Source organism: Microcaecilia unicolor, chromosome 7 (assembly GCF_901765095.1).
Source record: "Microcaecilia unicolor chromosome 7, aMicUni1.1, whole genome shotgun sequence".
In the NCBI taxonomy this organism is placed as follows: domain Eukaryota; kingdom Metazoa; phylum Chordata; class Amphibia; order Gymnophiona; family Siphonopidae; genus Microcaecilia; species Microcaecilia unicolor.
The window spans coordinates 21,859,436-21,881,925 of NC_044037.1; the positions used below are offsets into that span (position 1 = coordinate 21,859,436).

The following is a 22,490-nucleotide window of genomic DNA, read 5'->3' on the forward strand; positions in this document are numbered from 1 at the left end:
AATCACCTGTGAAGCAATGAAATAAAGTCTCACTGTGTGGATATGGTTACTCTCAGATGCAAGGAGACAAGTCTGGCAAAGAGAGAGCATCAAGCCGTGACACACTGTTTTGCCTCTGGCAATCTGCAAAATGAAGGTGCCGTAGTTGCATTGTGAAGATGGAGAGGTTTGCCATTTAAACTGAAGTTAAAAAGTGACATCTCAGGCAGGATGAATTCTTCTTCATTATGTGTGAAGGTATCGCAGTGATTCTTGAGACCAAATCGAGACATAATTTAATCTAGACCATAGGAGTAGTTGTATGTATTCTGATTTGAGGTTTGGCTACATTTTTAATGACAATCACTCTAATTGTTCTCTAATGAAGTAGTCGTTGGAGTAGAAACTAATTGAATGATATGGAGAGCAAAATCCCATTAGAGCGAAAAGTCCTGTTCTTTATTATTAAATATCCTCATCTGATTAAAAGGAGGTTAATAAAAAAAAAGATTCGTATTTCAAATGCCCATTAAAAGGAAGAAAAATGTTTAAGTAGTGCTATGAAAGTGGAAAAATGATGATTTTGAAAAGTTGCTGGAGGCGTTTTTATAATGAGGAAGTTTTCAGTAAGAGACAACAGAGTTAATGTGTGGGTTTATATATGCAAGAGAAAAAAGAAAAAATATGCTTTACCTTGAGGGTGAAATTTGTATGATAATTATGTCATTCCTTGAGAGTGATATTGATCAATGAAGGCTTGTAATTGCTCTGGAGAGTCGTATTTTTTTTTTTGCTCACACCTTTTTCAGTAGTAGCTCAAGGTGAGTTACATTCAGGTACTCTGGATGTTTCTCTGTCCCAGGAGGGCTCACAATCTAAGTTCATACCTGAGGCAATGGAGGGTTAAGTGACTTGCCCAAGATCACAAGGAGCAGCAGTGGGATTTGAACCAGCCACCTCTGGATTGCAAGACCGGTGCTCTAACCACTAGGCCACTCCTCCAGCCCAAAGAATCTTGTTACTCTTTGGGGTTCTACATGGAATGTTGATACACTTTGAAATTCTGCATGGAATCTTGTTATTCTTTAGGATTCTAGAATCTTTATTTATTCATTTAGATTTTGCTCACACCTTTTTCAGTAGTAGCTCAAGGTGAGTTACATTCAGGTACTCTGGATATTTCTCTGTTCCAGGAGGGCTCACAATCTAAGTTTGTACCTGAGGCAATGGAGGGTTAAGTGACTTGCCCAAGATCACAGGGAGCAGCAGTGGGATTTGAACTAGCCACCTCTGGATTGCAAGACCAGTGCTCTAACCACTAGGCCACTTCTCCACACATTTATCTATTACAGCTCAGTCTGCTACTTGGGACTTCTTTTAATCTTCCTCCTCTGGAATCTTTTTCCAAAATAGTGAGATACCTGCATATTACTTTCTGTTCTTTGGATCCTATCCCTTCGAGCTGGCTGAAACAACCATCCATAGGTCTGCTTCCGTGTCTTCATTCTAGTCTTATTAATAGTCTGACATCCGGTAATTTACCAGTCCCATTGAGTTAAGTTTATTCTGAAAAAAATCAGATCTTGATCCGATACAGCCAAATATTATCAACCAGTCTCAAATCTATCCTTTTTTTTTTTTAAAGGTGTGGAGTCAGTGGTTCTTAACTTTCTACTTATACTGAGTCTATCAGTGTTTTACACCCTCCTCAATCTGGCTTTCGTGCCAACTTTAGTACAGAGACGGTGCTCACTGCTCTACTAAGTGAACTTCATAGTAACTTGGAAAGGGTAAAAATTGCTTTGCTAGTCTCTCTTGATCCGTCAGCAGTATTTATTTTATTTATTTGTTACATTTGTATCCCACAGTTTCCCACCTATTTGCAGGCTCAATGTAGCTTACATAGTTCCGTAACGGCGATCGCCAGTTCCGGTATGAACAAATACAAGGTGTGAATAAGCACAGGTGTGGTTGTGGTAGAATAAGGTTCATATATGGTAAATACATTGGGGGAACATTAAGGGGGAGGAGGGGGGCATTGGGGTGTGTCCGTAACTTTCTTGGTTTTGTTGTGTAGCAGGTACTCTGGTGCCTATGTTGGGTCGGTGGGATATGCCTTTCTGAACAAGTTTTTTTTAGTTTTTTCCGGAAATTTGGGAAAGAAAATTAGCAGGTAAGACCTAATTTCTCCAATTGTGTTTGCTAGAATTATAAGCAACAGTAAAACTGACTTAACAACAATAACATTTTTAGTGTTTGCTACGTGTTTTGAAATACTGTACATTACACAGAAGCTGGTTATTATGAGTGCGTTGCTATAATTGAACAGAGGCTGCCTTTCAGTCATGTCTTTCTGTTTTATTTGCTGTAAGATTTTAATTATTTTAGTTTTTAGAATTTTGTTTTTTTGTTGGATATTTATCTTTTTGTAATCTGCTCTGTACACTCCAGTTGAGTGAATGGTGCAAATAGAAATGTTTTAAATTAAGGTGCAGTGTTTTTCTAAAATTACAGTTTGCTGTTAAGTAGCCCATCTGTGTAGAAGACCTTTTCCTTTGCAGCTTTCAGGTTCTGTTACCTTGTTTTCAAGTAGATACATTATGAGTAATGGCCATACTGAGGGCCATGTAAGTCAAAAATGGATTGAGGGAGAAGTCTAGTAGTTAAGGCAACAGACTGAGAAGTCAGGGTCACTGAGCAAAGGGTAATGGGATTTGATATATTGCCTGTCTGTGTTACAATCAAAGCAGTTCACATTTAGTATATGCTGCAGGTACTTTCTCTGTCTCTAGTGGGTTCACAATCTAACTTGTTGTACCTGGAGCAATGGAGGGTTAAGGAGCTGCAGTGGGAATCAAACCCATTTCCCCAATTTCTCAGCCCACTGCCCTTTGGGTAGGGACTTATTAGCTGTAGCTGAATATGTAACTTGCCTAAGCTTGCTTATGAAGAAAGCAAGTAATTAAGTGTAAGGTAAAAATTTAATATATTCAAGGATCATAACTCAGCAAAAGCCCCATTTTCTGACTATGTGCATGCAAATTTATCTCATGCATATTCATTGTAGATATCCTGAAAACCAGACTGGCTTTGGGGATCCCTGAGGACTGGGTTGAGAAACCAACATTCTTGACGAGGAGGTCACTAGCATCTAACAGTATTCTTTTTTTTTTTTTTTTTTTTTTTTGGACTCTCAAAGTGCATAGAGGCAAGAACTTCTGTAGGACAGGGTGCATGCAAGCATACGTTGTTCTATGATCTCATGGTACAACGCTGAGGGCAGGGTGAAGAGAGATTGCAGGGCCTGTTGTGACAGAAGATGAGTGGGTAGGGAGCATTGGGAATATGGTGGAACAGAATTAAGGGGAACTGATGCTGGAAGGGAGTAGAGTGCCGGGAGCCCACATCACCTCTCAGCAATAGCAGTTTATTATACAAAAAACCACCAGTTGCTACCAGCATTCCTGATGTTCGGTGCCTTGCAACATTGAAATTTGCTGAGCTGCTGCCATCTTATGCTGTTGAGAAGGTGATGACAATACTTGCATGGAGGCAGGAAATGCGGTTGTATAATATTAAGACTACAAGTCCCTACAATCTTGTAGTCTCTGTCAGAGTACATGTCCAGCTTCCTGTGTCTTATGCAGCTTTTTCTATTGACTTGCCTTGTTCTCTAAGCATGCTGGGCAAGTTGCCCTCCCTTTCTCTTTTCATGAGGTACGTAACAGTTTGCAGCATGTTACCTCTAGGAACTGAAACTACTTATGTTGTATTTTTGTTGCATGATTCCTTCAAGCCATTGTGATTTCATCAAGATTTTAACAGTGTGAAAGTATAAACAGCATTACTACTCAGCGTGTTGCTGAAATCTCCCAGTTTCTTTTGCATGGAGAGAGAGCTGGTTGAGAACAGACTCCTAGTATCTAATGCAAAAGCTCTTGTGCAGCACATTTGATTACTGCATTAAAGAAGATTTTGGTTCAAGAATTTTTGAGTCTCCTTTCAGTGCTGTTCTATACTCTGGTTCAAACTGACTGTCGAGCATGGTGGGGGAACACTGTGATGCCTGCATCAGGAGTCTGAACATGAATCTGTGTGAATGTAAAATTCAGTCAAACTCCAGACTGACATTAGAACTGGATTTCTTGCTACTGAGCATGTTGACATTTGACTGAATTTTACATTCACACCAATTCTTGTTCAGACATTTGATGTAGGCCCTATAGCTGAAACAGGGCCCGTTTCGAGTCTAGTCAAGTGAAGGTTCACAATAAAAGACATGGAAGAGTTTGGTTGTTTTCTTGTTGACTGCACTGTTGTGTTTGCCTCGTGACTTTTGTGAGTACTGTTCTTCCAACAGTTTGTGAGGATATTTCGTTAATGTCATGAGTAAGCCCCTCCTTCACTCCTGACTCCTTTCTCCATATGGAAACTAGAAAGTACCATGTGCTTGGCATAAAACTGCCTTAAGAAAACAAAGAGAGTAAGTAGCAGGTTTGATGCAGCCTTGCCTCTAATTAAAGCTACAACAGTCCCAGCTAATGGTGGTCTTGTGGGCAGTCAGGTATATTGGACTATTGAAACAGGAGCTGCTGAAGATGCAGTAGCTGTTAGTTCAGCCATCTCCTATTTCCTCTCATGTAATGTGAAGGAGTCTGGGGAGAGAGTGTGCCCTACTATCATTGAGCCACAGGGAAATCCAGGCCTAGTGTTGTCAAGAAAAGCAGTTGGAGCCTTTTCAGTTACAATAGGTTTTCTGCTAGAGGGAGAGTTTGCATTGGCCACATTGGAAGCAGGCCTGAGCCTTTCAGATTTTTCTTGTTTTCCTTCATTTGGTCCCCTGAAGTGGGGTGAGTACAGTTCATGGAAGTAATACATGACTTCCTTGATTCAGGATCCATGGGAAGCTACTTCTCATTGGCGTTTAAAGTGTTTTTCAGGCTTTCTGCACCTTGCAGATAACCAAAATGATTTTTTTTTTCTAAACAGAATTCATCCTATCCTCCCTGGATCAAGTTTCTTCTCTGGAAGTGGCCCCAAAGAACATAGTTTGGCTAGATAGGTCTTTAATTGCGGTGATCCCTTCTAAGACCCAGGATCCCCCTTGTACTCTTTGTAGGGGGAGTATGGTGACCCCTAGGAGCGAGGACACTGAGAATGGGGACCTGCCCTCTGCAGAGTAATTAATTAGATATTATTTATTCAGGAAGGATGAGTTGTTCTCCTAAATTGCTTATATGACAGACTCTTTACAGATCTTGGAGAAGAAGATCAAGGAGGAATTGGAAGGGGATCCAATTTTAGAAGGGCCAAAGAGACCCTCTAATTCTTTTTACCAAGGCTATTAGGGAATAGGAAGCTCAATAGTAAGATCTCAAGAATGACAAGATTCTCGAGAGACTATATTCGATTCCTAAAGAGGATAAGGAGAGCCCAAATAAATTGTCTGGTGATGGTGATACATGCTGCTATTACAGTGAGATGGTGTAGTGGTTGGTAATCTAGATTATTGTCCGCTGCTCTCTGGCTTACACTATGTAAAATGTCAGCCGACCTTTAGAACATCTGCTGTCTTCTAATTGACTCTTGTATTTGCACATACTCTGTTGTTTTACGTTGTATAAGTTGTTCAGATCATGCAGTATATACTGATTTGAGAGGAAAACTCATAGAAGGAATTAAGCAAAGCATTTCTCATCCCGGTCATTGCCGGCTGACCCAGACAGACAGGATGTGAATTGGGAAGAAACACTTATTTAACTAGATAGCAGAATTCTAGAAGTCAAAGTGGAGGAGTAGCCTAATGGTTAGTGCAGTGGACTTTGATCTTGGCAACCTAGGTTCAATTCCCAGTGCAGCTCCTTGTGACCTTGTGCAAATCACTTAACCCTCCATTGCCCCAGTTACAAAAAAAACTTAGATTGTGAGCCCTCTAGGGACAAGGAAAGTACCTGCATATAATGTGTAATGTGCTGCGTACGTCTGGTAGTGCTATAGAAATGAGTAGTAGTAAAGTTTCTTTTCTGGGATTGATGAACTGTCTGAGAATTCCCGTAACATCACTCCTGATTTTGCCTGCTGGTCAGAGGGACTCTCCCAGCCTAAGTTGAATGAAGTGACTGAGCCAGGATGTAGTCATTTGTTGCGGTGATGTATTATAAGTTTTAAATATATTGCATTTGCTTTTAAAAGGTGTGGTACTGCTGTAAATAAACTGCATTTATCTTTGGGAAAGTTTGTGTGCTCTGTCTTCTTTTTTGGGCATGGTTGTGACCAAAACAGAGGGGCACAGCCATTTGGGATCCTCAAAACTGGAAGATTGAAGGCATTGTTGAAGCAGGCTTTTGACTCAATGGCTCTGTCTCAGCAACTGCAGTCTGCAGAGGCTATGTTATCTGGGGCCTTGTTGGGACAGATGTGACAACCACCAAAGATGGTTTGACTGGAAGTGGGAGCAATCTTTTTGGCCTAGAATTTTGTTCATGGTATTCATGGCCAATGTTGCCTCAGAGCTCTATGGGAGTTCTCCAACTGCATTCCTGCCAGTGGAGGGGTGATGCTTCAATATTGTGTTTCCAATCGCTAGGGAAAGGCAGGTTGCCCGCAGAACTTACCAGTACCTTCCTATTGAAAATGTGATATTCAAACAACACCCCCCCCCCCCCCCCCACTGACAGGACTGTAGGTGATAGACTCCTGAATATCTTAGAGGGAATATTTATAATGGCACAGTGATTTACTGTGGCTATGTCCTTGATCAGCAATATTGCCTGCAAGGTTCACCTCATTAGGCCCAGTTTAAAGAGGGAGGGCTCTTCTTTAGAGAGGACTTAATAGTCAAAGATCTCGTAACTAAAACCTCAGCGCTTGCCAGAAGAAGCCTCAGGCTGCCTTCAGTGGAAATGCTGGACAGGTTTGTTTTAAGGAATCCAAGTAAAATACTGAGAAACCAGGTACCTCCCTTTTGGATAAGCAGAAAGGGAGATTTCATTTCTTTTGAGGTTCTTGGAAGTCAAAGGATGGAGGACCCAGCTCCTCTGTCCGAGCCCATTCTTCCCAATTGAAGGCAGCAAGTCCATTTCTAGGTGGTTCCTAGATGCGGGTGTTTGTCTTGGTTCTACCAAGATCACATCAGACCAGTAAGTCTTGCGCATTAATTCACCATGGATGCTTCAGCAGTCTCCTCAGCATCTCAGTGCTTACATGCATGTTTCTGAATTGCTGCCTTTCAGGGTTGAATAGTATTCTATTCTATTTGTGAGTGCATCATAGTGGACTTCTCCAGACAGTAAAATATATTCTTTTTGCTTGTGGGATGACAATTTCTGTATTTGAGAGTTGCCGTCTTGCATTAAATGAGCTGTAGTCACTAGAGTGAGTTCTAGCAGTATCCAGCTGATGTCAGGTGCATTGTGTGGTTTATTTATTGCTTTTCTGTTAAAAAAAAAAAAAAAAAATTGCATCTTTGTTTTGCAGCCGTTTTCTGGGAACGTTGCAACGAACTTCAGGACATTGAGAAAATTATGGCTCAGATTGAGAGAGGAGAGGCAAGAATTCAAAGGAGGATCAGCATCAAAAAAGCTCTGGATGCCAAAGTAACAATTTTGCAAAGTACCTTTTTTTTCAACAAATTTCTTGACCTGCTTCTAAACTCTTTTGGTACTTTTCATAACATTCAGTTTGTGGGCCTTTCTACTTTGGCCTTACATCATGTACACTGCTAGTCTTTTACATTCTTTTTTTTACACTGCAGTAAAAATTGTGCAGTTTCACAAATGAAGTTTCCATCATAAAAGATGCTTAACATTAAATAAAACAAATTTTGGAATATTATGATATTGATAATGTTAAAAGAGCAACAAGAAAATGCAGACATGCACAGAAGCCCCCTCATTCTATAAACTTGTGTACCCAAGTTATAGAATAAAGTCAGTTACACATGTAACTTACTTGAATAGTTAGAGGATAATTGGTGTTAACCAATTATCACTAAGTGTTAACCAATTATCAATAGGCGTTAATTGGTGGCAGTTGGCACTAATTAGCAGTTATGCATATAACTGCTCTTGATATTCTACAAAATGTACACTCAATTTCCATTACTGGGAGGGGCTTAGTTTGGTTGGGGGTGTGCCTGGTACTGACACGCACATCTTATGGAATACTTATAGTTACCTGCCTAACTGCCTACAGTTAGGTGCAAGCATTTACACTATTTAGCTAGCGTGCTAGTATTTTATCACAGCAATTGTGCACACAATTGACAATATAGAATTCGCACTCGGCGCACATTATCCTGGTGCCCAACTTTAAGCGAGCAATTGATCATTACCCCCAAGATGTGTTTTAGAAACAAATGCATGTAAACCTATGGCAGTTCAGAAGCAGATTTATTTATTTATTTGTGATGAAGCAGCGTGTCACGGTAACTTCTTGTTCTTCGCTTCCGGTCCTTGAGGGCTGCCAGCGGGTCAGGTTTTTCAGCCTTTCTTTAATGAATAAACATGTCTGAGATTTCCATACAAGGAAGTTATTGTGAGGACTGGGAGTGAAGATCTGATTCAGCACTGGCAATATTAAAATCCTCTTCCAGGAATGCCAGATTCTGCTGTAGTACTGGAATATATATTCTTGTAATCTCCATTTAGTGTTCTTTCTCTGAGGACAAGCAGGATACTGATATCCTCACATGTGGGTGATGTCATCCAAAGGAGCCCTGCAGAGGAACAGCTCTCCAGCTTCAGACATAGGAGGAACCTAGGGCAGAAACACTGGATATCCTCCAATTCCTTGACCCACCCTAAGGAAGCTGTGACGGTACCTATTCACAGAGTGCTGAAGGAATTGCAACTGAGAATGTGGGTAACACTCTCTTGGTACCTCCTATTAATAAGAAGGTTGAAGGCCAAAAGTCTTCTGAATTCGATAAGCTATAGATTCCTCACCATTCCATGGGGGTTAATTCCATACTCAGAGGAGCCCAGAGTACAAAGACTCAATCTTTGGTGCCCCCAGGGAGAGTGACAAGGACCTTGGAGTCCTTTGGAAAGAAATTTTTTGGGAATGCTGTTCTCACATCTCGTTTGAACATTTTGTGCAGTTTAGTGGAGTTTATGACACTTTGCCTCGGGAGAAGGCTGACGTCGGTGCCGGGCAAGATGGTGGAGGCTATTATTAAGAATAAAATTGCAGAGCATATACAAAAACATGGACTGATGAGACAAAGTCAGCACGGATTTAGTGAAGGGAAGTCTTGCCTCACCAATCTAATGCATTTTTTTGAGGGGGTAAGCAAACATGTGGACAATGGGGAGCCGGTTGATATTGTATATCTGGATTTTCAGAAGGCGTTTGACAAAGTGCCGCACGAAAGACTCCTGAAGAAATTGCAGAGTCATGGAATCGGAGGTAGGGTATTATTATGGATTAAGAACTGGTTGAAAGATAGGAAGCAGAGAGTAGGATTGCGTGGCCAGTATTCTCAGTGGAGGAGGGTAGTTAGTGGGGTCCCGCAGGGGTCTGTGCTGGGTCCGTTGCTTTTTAATGTATTTATAAATGACCTAGAGATGGGAATAACTAGTGAGGTAATTAAATTCGCCGATGACACAAAATTATTCAGGGTCGTCAAGTCGCAGGAGGAATGTGAACGATTACAGGAGGACCTTGCGAGACTGGGAGAATGGGCGTGCAAGTGGCAGATGAAGTTCAATGTTGACAAGTGCAAAGTGATGCATGTGGGTAAGAGGAACCCCAATTATAGCTACGTCTTGCAAGGTTCCGCGTTAGGAGTTACGGATCAAGAAAGGGATCTGGGTGTCGTCGTCGATGATACGCTGAAACCTTCTGCTCAGTGTGCTGCTGCGGCTAGGAAAGCGAATAGAATGTTGGGTGTTATTAGGAAGGGTATGGAGTCCAGGTGTGCGGATGTTATAATGCCGTTGTATCGCTCCATGGTGCGACCGCACCTGGAGTATTGTGTTCAGTACTGGTCTCCGTATCTCAAAAAAGATATAGTAGAATTGGAAAAGGTACAGCGAAGGGCGACGAAAATGATAGTGGGGATGGGACGACTTTCCTATGAAGAGAGGCTGAGAAGGCTAGGGCTTTTCAGCTTGGAGAAGAGACGGCTGAGGGGAGATATGATAGAAGTGTATAAAATAATGAGTGGAATGGATCGGGTGGATGTGAAGCGACTGTTCACGCTATCCAAAAATACTAGGACTAGAGGGCATGAGTTGAAGCTACAGTGTGGTAAATTTAAAATGAATCGGAGAAAATTTTTCTTCACCCAACGTGTAATTAGACTCTGGAATTCGTTGCCGGAGAACGTGGTACGGGCGGTTAGCTTGACGGAGTTTAAAAAGGGGTTAGATAGATTCCTAAAGGACAAGTCCATAGACCGCTATTAAATGGACTTGGAAAAATTCCGCATTTTTAGGTATAACTTGTCTGGAATGTTTTTACGTTTGGGGAGCGTGCCAGGTGCCCTTGACCTGGATTGGCCACTGTCGGTGACAGGATGCTGGGCTAGATGGACCTTTGGTCTTTCCCAGTATGGCACTACTTATGTACTTATGAACTCTGTTTGCTAGTAGCCAAGGGAAAGGAGACTAGAAAATACATGGTCCATGTGACCGATGGATATTTTTGGTACTTGATTAAGAGCCTCCTCAGTGTGGCTTGGCACTTGTACAATTGCATGGCTACAGGCCTCAGACCTCAAGCCAGATTCGCAAGAGAAGCTATGCTATGCTGTGGAGAGAATCTCTTTGGTGATAAGGTGCAGGAAGTTGCTGCTCTCATCAGGCAACACTCAAACCCTCTCCAGGCCCACTTCTGAATCAGCTTCCTCTTCTAGGAGGTTTACAATGGAGGGTGACAGAGATCCTACTAGGTGTAGGTATCCTCCACCTTTGCTCCTCCCAAACAACGCAGGGACCTCATTTTCGCACAAGACAGCTGAGGGCCCAGAAGCCTCAATTAGCCCCACAGTCAAAACCAGGGACGAGATTTTGGCTGGTTCCAGCAGAGCATAACTTCAGTCCCTGTAGCTGTTCTGGATGACCTTCCAGTACAAGAGAGGCTGAAATTTTTTGTAACGCTATGTCCCCTTATAACCTAAGATCGGAGGGTTCTAAAAATCATCTGGAAAAGTTACTGTCAGCAGTTAGAAAACATTCCTCCAAATTACCCACCGAGAGTATTGAGGTGGAATTTCTTATCAAGGAACCCGCTTACGGGCCCATTCCATTGCTGGAAAAAGAGAAGGGATTGCATTCCATAGTAACATAGTAATAGATGGCAGATAAAACTATCTTGTCTGCCCAGCAAGGTAGCTAGAATCATACCTGCAGTTCTGTGTAGAACATGCAGGTTACCTTCTCTGTGCCATTGTTTAGGATTGTGCCTGTCTCTCCGCGCAGGCTATACCCCTCTGTAATTTGTTTTTTGTTTTTCCCATTCTCTTGCTAGAAAGGGATTCTCTGTATTTATCCCACGTCTTTTTGCATTCTGTCATTGCCTCTGGGGTTCCCTGCTATGTCATCTCATTGATGCCACACTTCAAACATGTCCCCCAGGTAACAACAGCTGTCCCCAGTTCTGTCCCTGCCTCCTAATAGCTAGCTGCACCACTATGAAAGTCATGTAGGATATGTTGATCTCAATTGCAAATCTTATACACACACAAGGCACCACTCCACTAGAGGGGGAAGAAAGGATGCTGGAACAGCCCCCTGGCACAGAAGCTGAGGGCTGCCCTGAAACAGGTAGTTGGACTAGTTTATCTGCAAGCTGATATTCTAGTCCAACTCCTGCATGTCCTGTAGCTGGTCACAGAGGTGCTGTATGGCAGCCCTGTCAAAGCAGGACCTAGTAAGGCATTCCTGGTCAGTGAGGTCCAGGAAGTGGGTGTGAGGCATGAAGACACTCTGATAGGGATATCTCCTCCAGGACCTCTCCTCCAAATTCTCATCGACCTCCAGCAAGATGTGAGCCACCAAAGCATTTAGCACATCCATGATTGCCATGAAGGTGTCCCACCACCACAGGTGCAATCCACTGACCCCAGAAATACCTCTGTTTACACCTCCAACTACTGCACCTCGTGAGACCCAGCACCAGCACACAGTTGTGAGATACACTCCAGCTGCCCAAAACACTGACTGTCCCACCACCAACAAACAGTCCTGACACACACAGCCGCAGCACTAAGCACTCACTCTTCCACCACCAAACAGTTGTCACATTCACAACTTCAACACAGAGCACAGTGACAAACTGGGAGTGGGCAAATAGGAGAGACAAAGGACAAGCAGGTAGGGAGGTATAATGGAAGGTGTGGGGGTTTGGTGAGGGAAGGGGCAGGGGGCCAGATACAGAGGAAGGGATGGGTGTGGCTGGGGGGAGGGGGGATAGCAGTTGAGGCGAGAGACAGAGGAAGCAAGGCAGGAAATATGAGGGTCAAAAGTTCAGACTGGGGCAAACACTCAAAGGTAACAAAAGCACTCAGCAACTCTCTCTTTCTCACAAGCAACCACTTCCACCTCTCCAACTCGCAAAATCACACATGGGTCTAAAGACAAGATTACCCTTACCCTAGATGCTTTTAAAGGAGATCTAATTCCGGACGTTTTGCTATTGTCAAAAAAATGTTCATCAAGTAACACTGCCCATATCACAGCCACAAAACGCCCCCTCTGGGAATGTCTTAAAACAACTCATTCAAAAAAATAAGTTAAAGATGGGTATGTGCTAAGAAGTTGCAAAAGGGTACTGTTGAATAAAATAAAAACCATGATTAATACCTACCCAGACCAATGTAAAATCTAGCTACCACCAAACTGGTAATACTACTACTACTACTATAGCTACAAGAATGAATAAAACTAGTTTAATCAAACAAAAACTGATACATAGATTATACTCCTGAATAAAAACAAAGGATGGCTCACCAAACTCTGTTCCTCAATCTCAGGTTATGCTACATCTAAAATCTACCATGAAGTGCAGACACCCTTATGCACTTGCTAGAGGTTACATGACCAACTCAGACAAAGTGCAAACTTATATAGTTTTTCAAAAGCACAACCAAACTCTGTTTAAAAGCCTAAACATATCCAAAAGTGATGTTTGAAAATGGATGAGAGAGTAAAATCTAGGTTTTTTTTATTTTACATAAAAGCATCATTGGATGTGTCTCGGCATGTAAAAAACACAGTTGATCCTTACAAAATCATTAAAGGTCACTGGAATAGATAGATTATGCTGTAATTAGCTGAATTGCATTGATGTATTTTTTTTCATTTTCAGGAACGTTAAAATCAGTTAAAAAAAAAAAAAAAAAAAAGTTATGCATTCAAGATCATATCTGTGTGTTCCAGTGACATTTCATGCATTCTAATGATACATATAGAGTGTAATTATGGTTTTAACCATAAGTGTATCTGGCCAGATCCAACCCTTCCAATCTGATTCTGGTTCCCATATCTCCCCCCTGAAAGAATATTGCGGTATCCCCACATGTATGAACCCCCTTGTTCCAAAAGGAAATTGGGCCCTCCAACAGTGTACCCCCTTACCCGATGTTGAATACTGACTGGTTTATTTTTACTGCAGTTCTACATACTCATTGGTTTGCCTGTGAGATTAACATTATGTTACTATTTGCCTTATGTTACTGATTATATGAATGGTATGTTATACAGACCACAGTACTTCCGATTTACCAAGAGAAGATGTTTGCTGAATGTTCTGTGTTCTAGTGCAGCTCTAAATAAAAAGGGCATTTAACTTGAAACTGAGCAAACAGTTTTGGGTTTTTTTTCAGTTAAATCAATAACAAAGAAACTGAGGGTTGACTGAAAAATAATGTCTCCACCTCTATAATTCATCAACAGATGGCAGTACACTGCACATGTTCACTTGTTCTTTGAAATCTCTTCACTTAAGTTGGTGAGCAGTGTCTGTGTTAGAGAGCTGCACGGGAAGATTCCCGCAGGGACAGAAGTAGTTCTGCGGGGTTCCCGTGGGAACGGAAGCAGGTCCTGCGGGGTTCCCACGGAGATGGAAGCAGTTCTGCGGGGTTCCCGTGGAAGTGTAAGCTGCACTGCATCAGCCTCTCATCTACCGAGTACCTTGAGTGCTGTCTCCTCCTCCTCCTCTTCCTCCTTGCTTTAACAGCACAAATGTGCAAAGTCTTTCATTAAGAAGGTGGTAGAGACACAAATGATGATGGAATTCAAAAAGGCTTGGGATGAACACAGAGGATCTCTAATTAGAAAATGGAAGTTATAAAAATCCTAACCTTAAATGGCTGCATGTGTGTGGATGTGTCAAGTGATGCTTAGATGGCGACTCTGGCTGTGATTAACTAGGGCCGCTACCGGGCAGACTTGTATGGTCTGTGTCTAATATATGGCAGTCTGGTTTAGGATGGGCTAGAAAGGGCTTAAACAGCAACTTCAGTGGCTGGAACATAAGGACAGTGCTGGTCAGAGTTTTACAGTCTGTATCCCACAAATGAGAAGATGAATAGACTGGAGTGGGCTTCAACGAGCACTCCAGCAGTTGGAACATAAGTATAGGGCCAGATAGACTTCTATGGTCTATGTTCCAGAACCACGAAAGAAAGTATATAATATCACACTTGTTGATTTAATCATGAATTGATAATGAGTGTGACTGTTGGGCAGATTGGATGGACGTTCAGGTCTTTATTTGCTGTCACTATGTTACAATTAATCCTCTTTGCTCCCGGGCTGATGCGCAGACCTCAGGTCTGACACCTGACCTACTGGCTCGTGCATGTGGTGACCTCTCAGCACACAGTGCCAGAAATCAGAGACAAATCTTAACGTGCACACCAGAGTGTTCTAAGTTTCAGCTTCCATTCCTTCCTTGCCTACAGTGATGTGGTTCAAATCCAGAGAGAGACTGAGGGAGCTGACCAGAATTTTCTTTTATGTACCATTAAATTCTTGTGGGGATGGGTTAAATTCTTGCGGGGATGGGTTGGGATGGGTTAAATATTTGCGGGATGGGTAAGATTCCAGTGGGGACGGGTGAGATTCTAGCAGGGATGGGCGGGGATGGGTAAGATTTCTGTCCCTGTGCAACTCTCTAGTCTGTGTGAAGATGCTGTTTTGTTATTGCTTGTGAAATGGAAGCATGCAGTGAGCACGTGTGGGTACGATTTAAGCAATGTACCATGATAGAATTTCTGACTGTTGAAGGAGTCCCTCCAAATGAAATTCACAGCTGCTTTTGTTGATGTGAATACTATCCAGCTTATAATCGAACGAGAAAAACGCCCAAGTTCCGACCTAAATCGGGAGATGGGCGTTTATCTCACAAAAACGAATAACGCGGTATAATCAAAAGCCGAATTTGGACGCTTTCAACTGCACTCCGTCGCGGATGCGGACAAAGTTGACGGGGGCGTGTCGAAGGCGTGTCGAAGGCGGAACTGGGGCGTGGTTATCGGGCGAACAGAGATGGGCGCCCTTTCGCCGATAATGGAAGAAAAATATGCGATTTTAGCGAGAATTTAGGGCACTTTTCCTGGACCCTGTTTTTCCACGAATAAGGCCCCAAAAAGTGCCCTAAATGACCAGATGACCACTGGAGGGAATCGGGGATGACCTCCCCTGACTTCCCCAGTGGTCACAAACCCCCTCCCAGCACAAAATATGACGTTTCACAACTTTTTATTTTCACCCTCAAATGTCATACCCACCTCCCTGGCAGCAGTATGCAGGTTACTGGAGCACTTATTAGGGGGTGCAGTGGACTTCAGGCAGGTGGACCCAGGCCCATCCCCCCCTACCTGTTACAATTGTGCTGCTTAATGCGTTAGTCGTCCAACCCCCCCAAACCCACTGTACCCACATGTAGGTGCCCCCCTTCACCCCTTAGGGCTATAGTAATGGTGTAGACTTGTGGGCAGTGGGTTTTGAGGGGGATATGGGAGGCTCAACACACAAGGGAAGGGTGCTATGCACCTGGGAGCTCTTTTACCTTTTTTTTTTGTTTTGTAAAAGTGCCCCCTAGGGTGCCCGGTTGGTGTTCTGGCATGTGAGGGGGACTAGTGCACTACGAATCATGGCCCCTCCCACGAACAAATGCCTTGGATGTATTCGTTTTTGAGCTGGGCGCTTTCATTTTCCATTATCACTGAATAACAAAAACGCCCAGCTCACAAATTAGCGAATAACATATGGGCGTCTATTTTTTTCAAAAATACGGTTGGGTCCGCCCCTTCACGGACCCGTTCTCGGAGATAAACGCCCATGGAGATAGGCGTTTTCGTTCAATTATGCCCCTCCAAGTGTTGCTGAGCCAAAAATTATAAAGATTGTGAACTGGGAAGGGCTCATTTGTGTGATCAAAAATGAAGTGGATGACCCGTGACAGCAATGGACAAGTCTCACACGAGAAAGTTTGACAACTCGTAAAGTACAATTGGAGGATCACTCAAAAGGATTAGGAAGAATTTGAAAGCACAAGAAGGAAATGTTGTTGCAACATGACAATGCTAGGCCTCACACAGCATGAAACACAACAGAAGTAGTTGTGAAGATGGGTCTCAGTCTTACCCCATCTGCCATACAGCTCAGATGTAGTACCGTTCAATTTCCATCTTTTTTGAAAATTGAAGGAATATCTTTCGGACATCTGTTTGATTTGAATGAAGAGGTGGAAAGGACTGTGAGCAACTGGTTGAAGAGAGAAGATGTGCAGTTCTTTCACGACAGCTTTCAAAAAGTGTCCATCGTTGGCAGAAGCGTGTAACAAATATTGGCAACAATGTTGAAAAGTTAATAAATGTAATAAAAGCAAGTTTCAAGTATTAATTTCGTTTTTTATTCATTACAAAATCTTTATTTAAACAAGTTATATAGAGGTAGAGGCCTTACTTTTCATTTAACCCTCGCACCTATTGTCAAGTACCAGAAACCCATTCTTCTGCCAGTACAACAGTAAGCTGCATTCATAGGACATTCCTATCTCATCTTAAGATCTGGCAAAATATTTGTGCATGCCAGATGGAAAACAATAATGCACGTCTTCTTGTATTCCATCCAGATTGCAAGGTACAAGGCCCCATTCCACCAGCTACGAATTCAATATGGAACAAACAAAGGCAAAAACTATACAGAAGAAGAAGATCGCTTCTTAATCTGCATGTTACATAAGATGGGCTTTGATAAAGAAAATGTGTATGAAGAGCTAAGACAGTGTGTACGCAATGCTCCTCAGTTTAGATTTGATTGGTTTATCAAGTCAAGGACTGCAATGGTAAGTATCAGCTTTCATAGATGTGCAGTATGAGGTTTTTTCCCATTAGTTGTTTAACCTTTCAAATAACCCTAAAATAAGAGGACACACTATGAAAATAACAAACTAAAAACAAACCTTTTGAATATATCTCTTCATACAATGCTTAATTGTTGCCAAACAATTCAAGAAAGATTGGGACAAGTTTCTAAAAGAAAAGTAAAAAAAAAAAAATCATTAGCCAGGTAGATTTAGGAAAGCCATAGTTTATCCCTGGAAACGAGTTATCAAACCAATTAACATTTATTAGCTAACAAGGATGTTACTGTCATACACAGTAAATACACAACTCATACTATTCAACAAAATCTTTCCTCAGTCTCAACGCAGGCTGTGTTTCACCTGATTCATTGTGATGATATCAATACGCCGGAAGCTGGAGTAACTGGAGATGTACCTGACGTTTAAATGAGGCTGGTCAGGGTCTCCTGATGAAGTAATAAGAAACACGGCCTGTGTTGAGACCGAGGAAAGATTTTGACTCACTGTTGGAATATGTGTAAATCATCAGCAGAAGTTCAGCTTCTGATTGCCTTGAAGGCGGAATGTGATTCGGCTGCTTGAAGACAGCATTGGATAAATTGGACACTAAGAGGCATATTTTCAAAGGACTTAGCCTTCCAAAGTTCCACAGAAACCTATGGAACTTTGGAAGGCTAAGTGCTTTGAAAATATGCCTCTAAGTGGACTGGAATCATAGTCATTTATCCAAAATGTGGCTATAGTGCTGTTTGTAGTTATAATAACAGTTATTTGTTGGACATGGTTTAAGCCACTTTGAGTGGGGAGAGTGGAGTGGAGAAGTGGCCTAGTAGTTAAGGTGGTGGACTTTGGTCCTGGGGAACTGAGGAACTGAGTTCAATTCCCACTTCAGGCACAGGCAGCTTCTTGTGACTCTGGGCAAGTCACTTAACCTTCCATTGCCCCATGTAAGCTGCATTGAGCCTGCCATGAGTGGGAAAGCGCGGGGTACAAATGTAACAAAAAAAAAAAAAAAAAAGAATGTTTATTGCATTCAGGTAGCATAATATGTGTATAGGCATTACACTTGTTGAATAGTATGAGTTGTGTATTTATTGTGTATGAAAGTAACATCCTTGTTAGTTAATAAATGTTAGTTGGTTTGATATTTAGATGTGTGCGGATTAGTCTAATGATATGAAGAGTAATTCCATGACTAATTATGTAAGGACAACCTAGTATTGTAGTGGAAACGAGTTATGAGACGTTGTGGGATTTACCAGGTACTCGTGACCTGAACTGGCCACTGTCAGAGACAGGATGCTGGGCTTGATGGACCTCAGTCTGATTCAGCATGGCGTTGCATGTGTGGTTTTTGTAACATTGTTCTTTAGATTTTTTTTCATTGTTCTTGAAGTTTTATCATGGTGGTGTATTTGTTTTGCTCCCTGTCTGAAACAGCTTGTGTTTTCAGTAAAACATCAGAGGGTCATTAAGCAAACTTTGATATAAACGTTAATGGTGACGGATCCTTTTTTAAATTTTCCATTAGAAGCATGACTTTCATATGGATCTTTTATACTCAGAATAAGAATTAGGAAGATAAATGGCGGGCTTCTGTAAAAGATAAATTTTCTCTCCGCTGCTGTTGTCCAGTGAATCATATATTCACACATTATGACGTGTAATTCCCTACATGATATCTTCACTAAGCCACTAGGTGTTGCTCTGGCACCATATTTTGACTCACAGCAAAGAAACCATTTGGTCCACCCAGTCTGCCCATTTGTGTGCTTTCTGTACTGTCACTGGTCTGTTGATCTGTGGTTTTCCCCTTGCTCTGTCCCTAAGGTCCCTTTATGGCTGTCCAGTGTGTGCTTGAATTCTGCCACAGGTTTGGTTCTTGTAGTGTCCACTGCTAGTCTGTTTCAGGTGTTCAGCAAAATTGAGAAAAATCACGTCAGGTACAAAGGAAAATATGAACGTGTTGATTTCCAACATTTTATTTTTCAAAAGTACAACACAGTCGCAGTCTTTTGCGTATTTGATGTTTCTGAACTTTGATCTTTTGTGCTTCGCATTACATTTAATAAGCTAGCTCTGCATTCCTAACAAGAAAAATGACTTTTCTTGGACACATGCTAGCTTGTTGAAGAATGGTTGAAATATCACAAGTTTGAAACTTTAACAAGCCATTATGCCATTGTCAAGTTAAGAAAGTAATATGTCATACTCGGGTCCATTACAGCAGCATGCAGGTCCCTGGATTAGTTTAGTAGTAGGTGCAGTGCACTTCAGAAAGGTGGACCCCTACCCCCACTATCTGTTCACCTGTGCATGAAACTGTGAGCCCTCCAAAACTCACCAGAAACCCACTGTACCCACATATAGATGCCCCCTATAAGGAGTATGGTACTGGTGTAAGTTGGGGATAGTGGGTTTTGGTGGGCTCAGCACACAAGGTAAGGGAGCAATGGTCAGGTGTGTACCTGGGGGCATTTTATGAAGTCCATTGCAGTGCCCCCTAGGGTGCCCTGTTGCTGTCCTGGGATGTCAGGGGGAGCAGTCTACTGAAAATGCTGGCTCCTACGTCCCAGTGGCTTGATTTCGGATGTTTTACACTTGGACGTTTTGTTTTTGTTTTTTTTCAAAAATGGCCGAAAAACAGACATCCAAATCACAGGACGTCCATGGTATTTTCGAACACAAAAGATAGACGTCCATCTTTTTCGAAAATGACCTTCTTTCCTGTTCAGAATTTGGACATCTTTATAAAACGTCCAAATTCTGATTTAGACGTTTCTTTCGAAAATGTCCCTCTTTGTAATTTCCCTTGGCTCTGGCCCGTCCCAATGGTCCTGGAAACTTGGTCCCTCAGATAGTGACTGATATTGTTGGAATCCCTGAACCCTGGACTTCATAAGTAAATGGCATTATTATTATCAGATTAATTGGGTACTGGGACAGAGGAGGAGGGGTGGTGTCAGTACTGGGAATTATCTGGCGGTGATGCTCAGCTGTTAGGTAGTGCTAGTGGATTCAGTGCTGCTACCATATGAATAATGGTGGGGAATATATATGGCTTAAATTTTAACACCAGTGCTTAACATAATCCAGGGGACCACACACTGAAAGTGCCTGGTTAACACCAAAAATAAAGCTGGCGATGTTGGGGGCATTCCAGGGGCGTGACCAGTTAAGTACAGATATTCGGAACTTAACCGGCCAGGCTTAGTAGCCAAAGAAGGCTGCATAAAAAGCAGGTCTATCTTTGCCTCCTAAACCATGGCCAGTTAAGTCTGAATATTGACTTAACCGGTCATGCACTAGTTAGCATTGGGAAACCTGGATACTTAATGCTGGTTGACTGAAATGGCCCGACATTGAATATCCAGGTTGAACTCCAGCAGTAGGCAGTCAAAGCGCTGCCTGCTGCAAACTGAATATCAGTGGATTGAACACCATAACATCCTATTTTTCATTTGTGCTGTGGCCAGCTCCATCTTTTTGGTTTGCAATTTTGATATCTGCCCTTTGGGCAGCAGACTAAGGCCGTAAACTCATGACAGATGACTTTCTGGTAGAAATGACTTTTGGCTTTTTTAACAACCCAAGCCAGACTGCATCTGAAAATCTAGATGTTACAATGCTCTTACCCACTCCAAGGGCATCGCTGACATGGAGGAGAGGAGGCACTACACATCTCCAATACAGAGTAAAATGGCAAAAAAAGCTCCCAATCACCACCATGGTTCTACAGTTCTTGATGATCTCCATTTGTGTGACTGGTGGTCCCTCCCCATCTGTCACTTTCTGTTCTGGGGCAGAGCTGGCAGCCACTGAAGTAGAGTCCAGCTTGTATTGCTGCTGTTGGTCTAGAAAAGCAGCAGCAGCAGTGAGGGTGACCTAGAGCCCAGTGCATGAAGGGGACAAGATCTGTAAGTACACCTGAAGGTCATCTTAGCCCTAGCATTTTTTCCTCTTTGTTTTGAAAAGGTGACACCATAGCATACAATTGGGGATGTATGGCTTATAGAGAAGCTGGTGTTCTGTGTGGTATTTCCAAAATGCAGAGGATTCCTAGGGAGCCTTGGAAATGAGTACAGAGGGCAATATGGGGTAAAAACTGGAGGAATATGTGTCAGGTCCACAAGTGGTTTGCAGATGCTTACCTCACAGGTGCACCGTGGAGGAAAGCACAGAGCAATTCTTACCTTATCTCCTTTGTACTGTGTCTGGCTGACCTCCAAGATGAATCTTGGTCACAGATAGCCAGCATTTCTCTGTCTCTAAGGAGGTGAGGGATATGTTGCTGCCAGGGTCCTCATGTTGTCCTGAGGCTTCCCTGTGCTTTCTTCCTATTAAATTTCTGTGCTTATTTATTTATTTTTTTACTGTAAACCACTTTGGTGAATACTTGTGAAAGGCTGTCACGGAAAGACCATGGTAAACTGAACTACTACATGTGCACAGTAAAAGGTGGCATTATGGGGGATGAGTTTGGAAAATTGATTGTGCTTTTGACTTTTTAAATGCAAGCATATATTTTTATCTCAGAAATACCTGAACAAATTAGCAGGTGCGTGCTGGCAGTTTTCAAAACGAAAGTACTCATCCACTTTTGCTTTGAAAATGAATGCAAAGTCTGGGAGTAAAGAGTATTGTATCCCTCTGGGCAGACTCAAAATTGACCCAAATTTCCTAAGGAAATATACCTTTTGCATAACGCCTGCTAATTTGTAAAGGTGGTTTTTCCAAGATAAAATACATGCACACTTTTAAAAATGAAAAAGTATGACTGCGTTAACAAGCTCCTTGCCAACTTGCCCTTAGGAATACCTCCCCCTATTGCAGGTGAAAGTGGTGGACCTGTGTGTGTACTTCTGCCTGCACCTCGAGTAGACAGTTTTCTAAAGCATTATATCTGTGGAAACTGTGCTCATTTACCTGCAGAAATGGCAGCTCTCCCTATCTCATTTTTGTTAAGTAGCATATCAGCATAGGAAAAGGTACTTATGAGAGAAAGACAGTACATAATGATTCTTTGAGACATTATTTAACACAGTGGAGGAGTGGCCTAGTGGTTAGGGTGGTGGACTTTGGTCCTGGGGAACTGAGGAACTGAGTTCGATTCCCACTGCAGGCACAGGCAGCTCCTTGTGACTCTGGGCAAGTCACTTAACCCTCCATTGCCCCGTGTAAGCCGCATTGAG

The 22,490-nt window shown here is 42.3% G+C and overlaps 1 protein-coding gene across 1 annotated transcript in view; it reads left to right on the forward strand.

The window, feature by feature from the left end:
* The window catches only part of SMARCA1 (SWI/SNF related, matrix associated, actin dependent regulator of chromatin, subfamily a, member 1), a 130,155-nt gene that overhangs the window by 96,265 nt on the left and 11,400 nt on the right, over nt 1-22,490 (forward strand). Inside the window, exons 21-22 of the mRNA XM_030210659.1 lie at nt 7,456-7,574; nt 17,065-17,277. Coding sequence (XP_030066519.1) covers nt 7,456-7,574; nt 17,065-17,277 — 332 coding nt within the window. The remainder of the gene's footprint in view (nt 1-7,455; nt 7,575-17,064; nt 17,278-22,490) is intronic.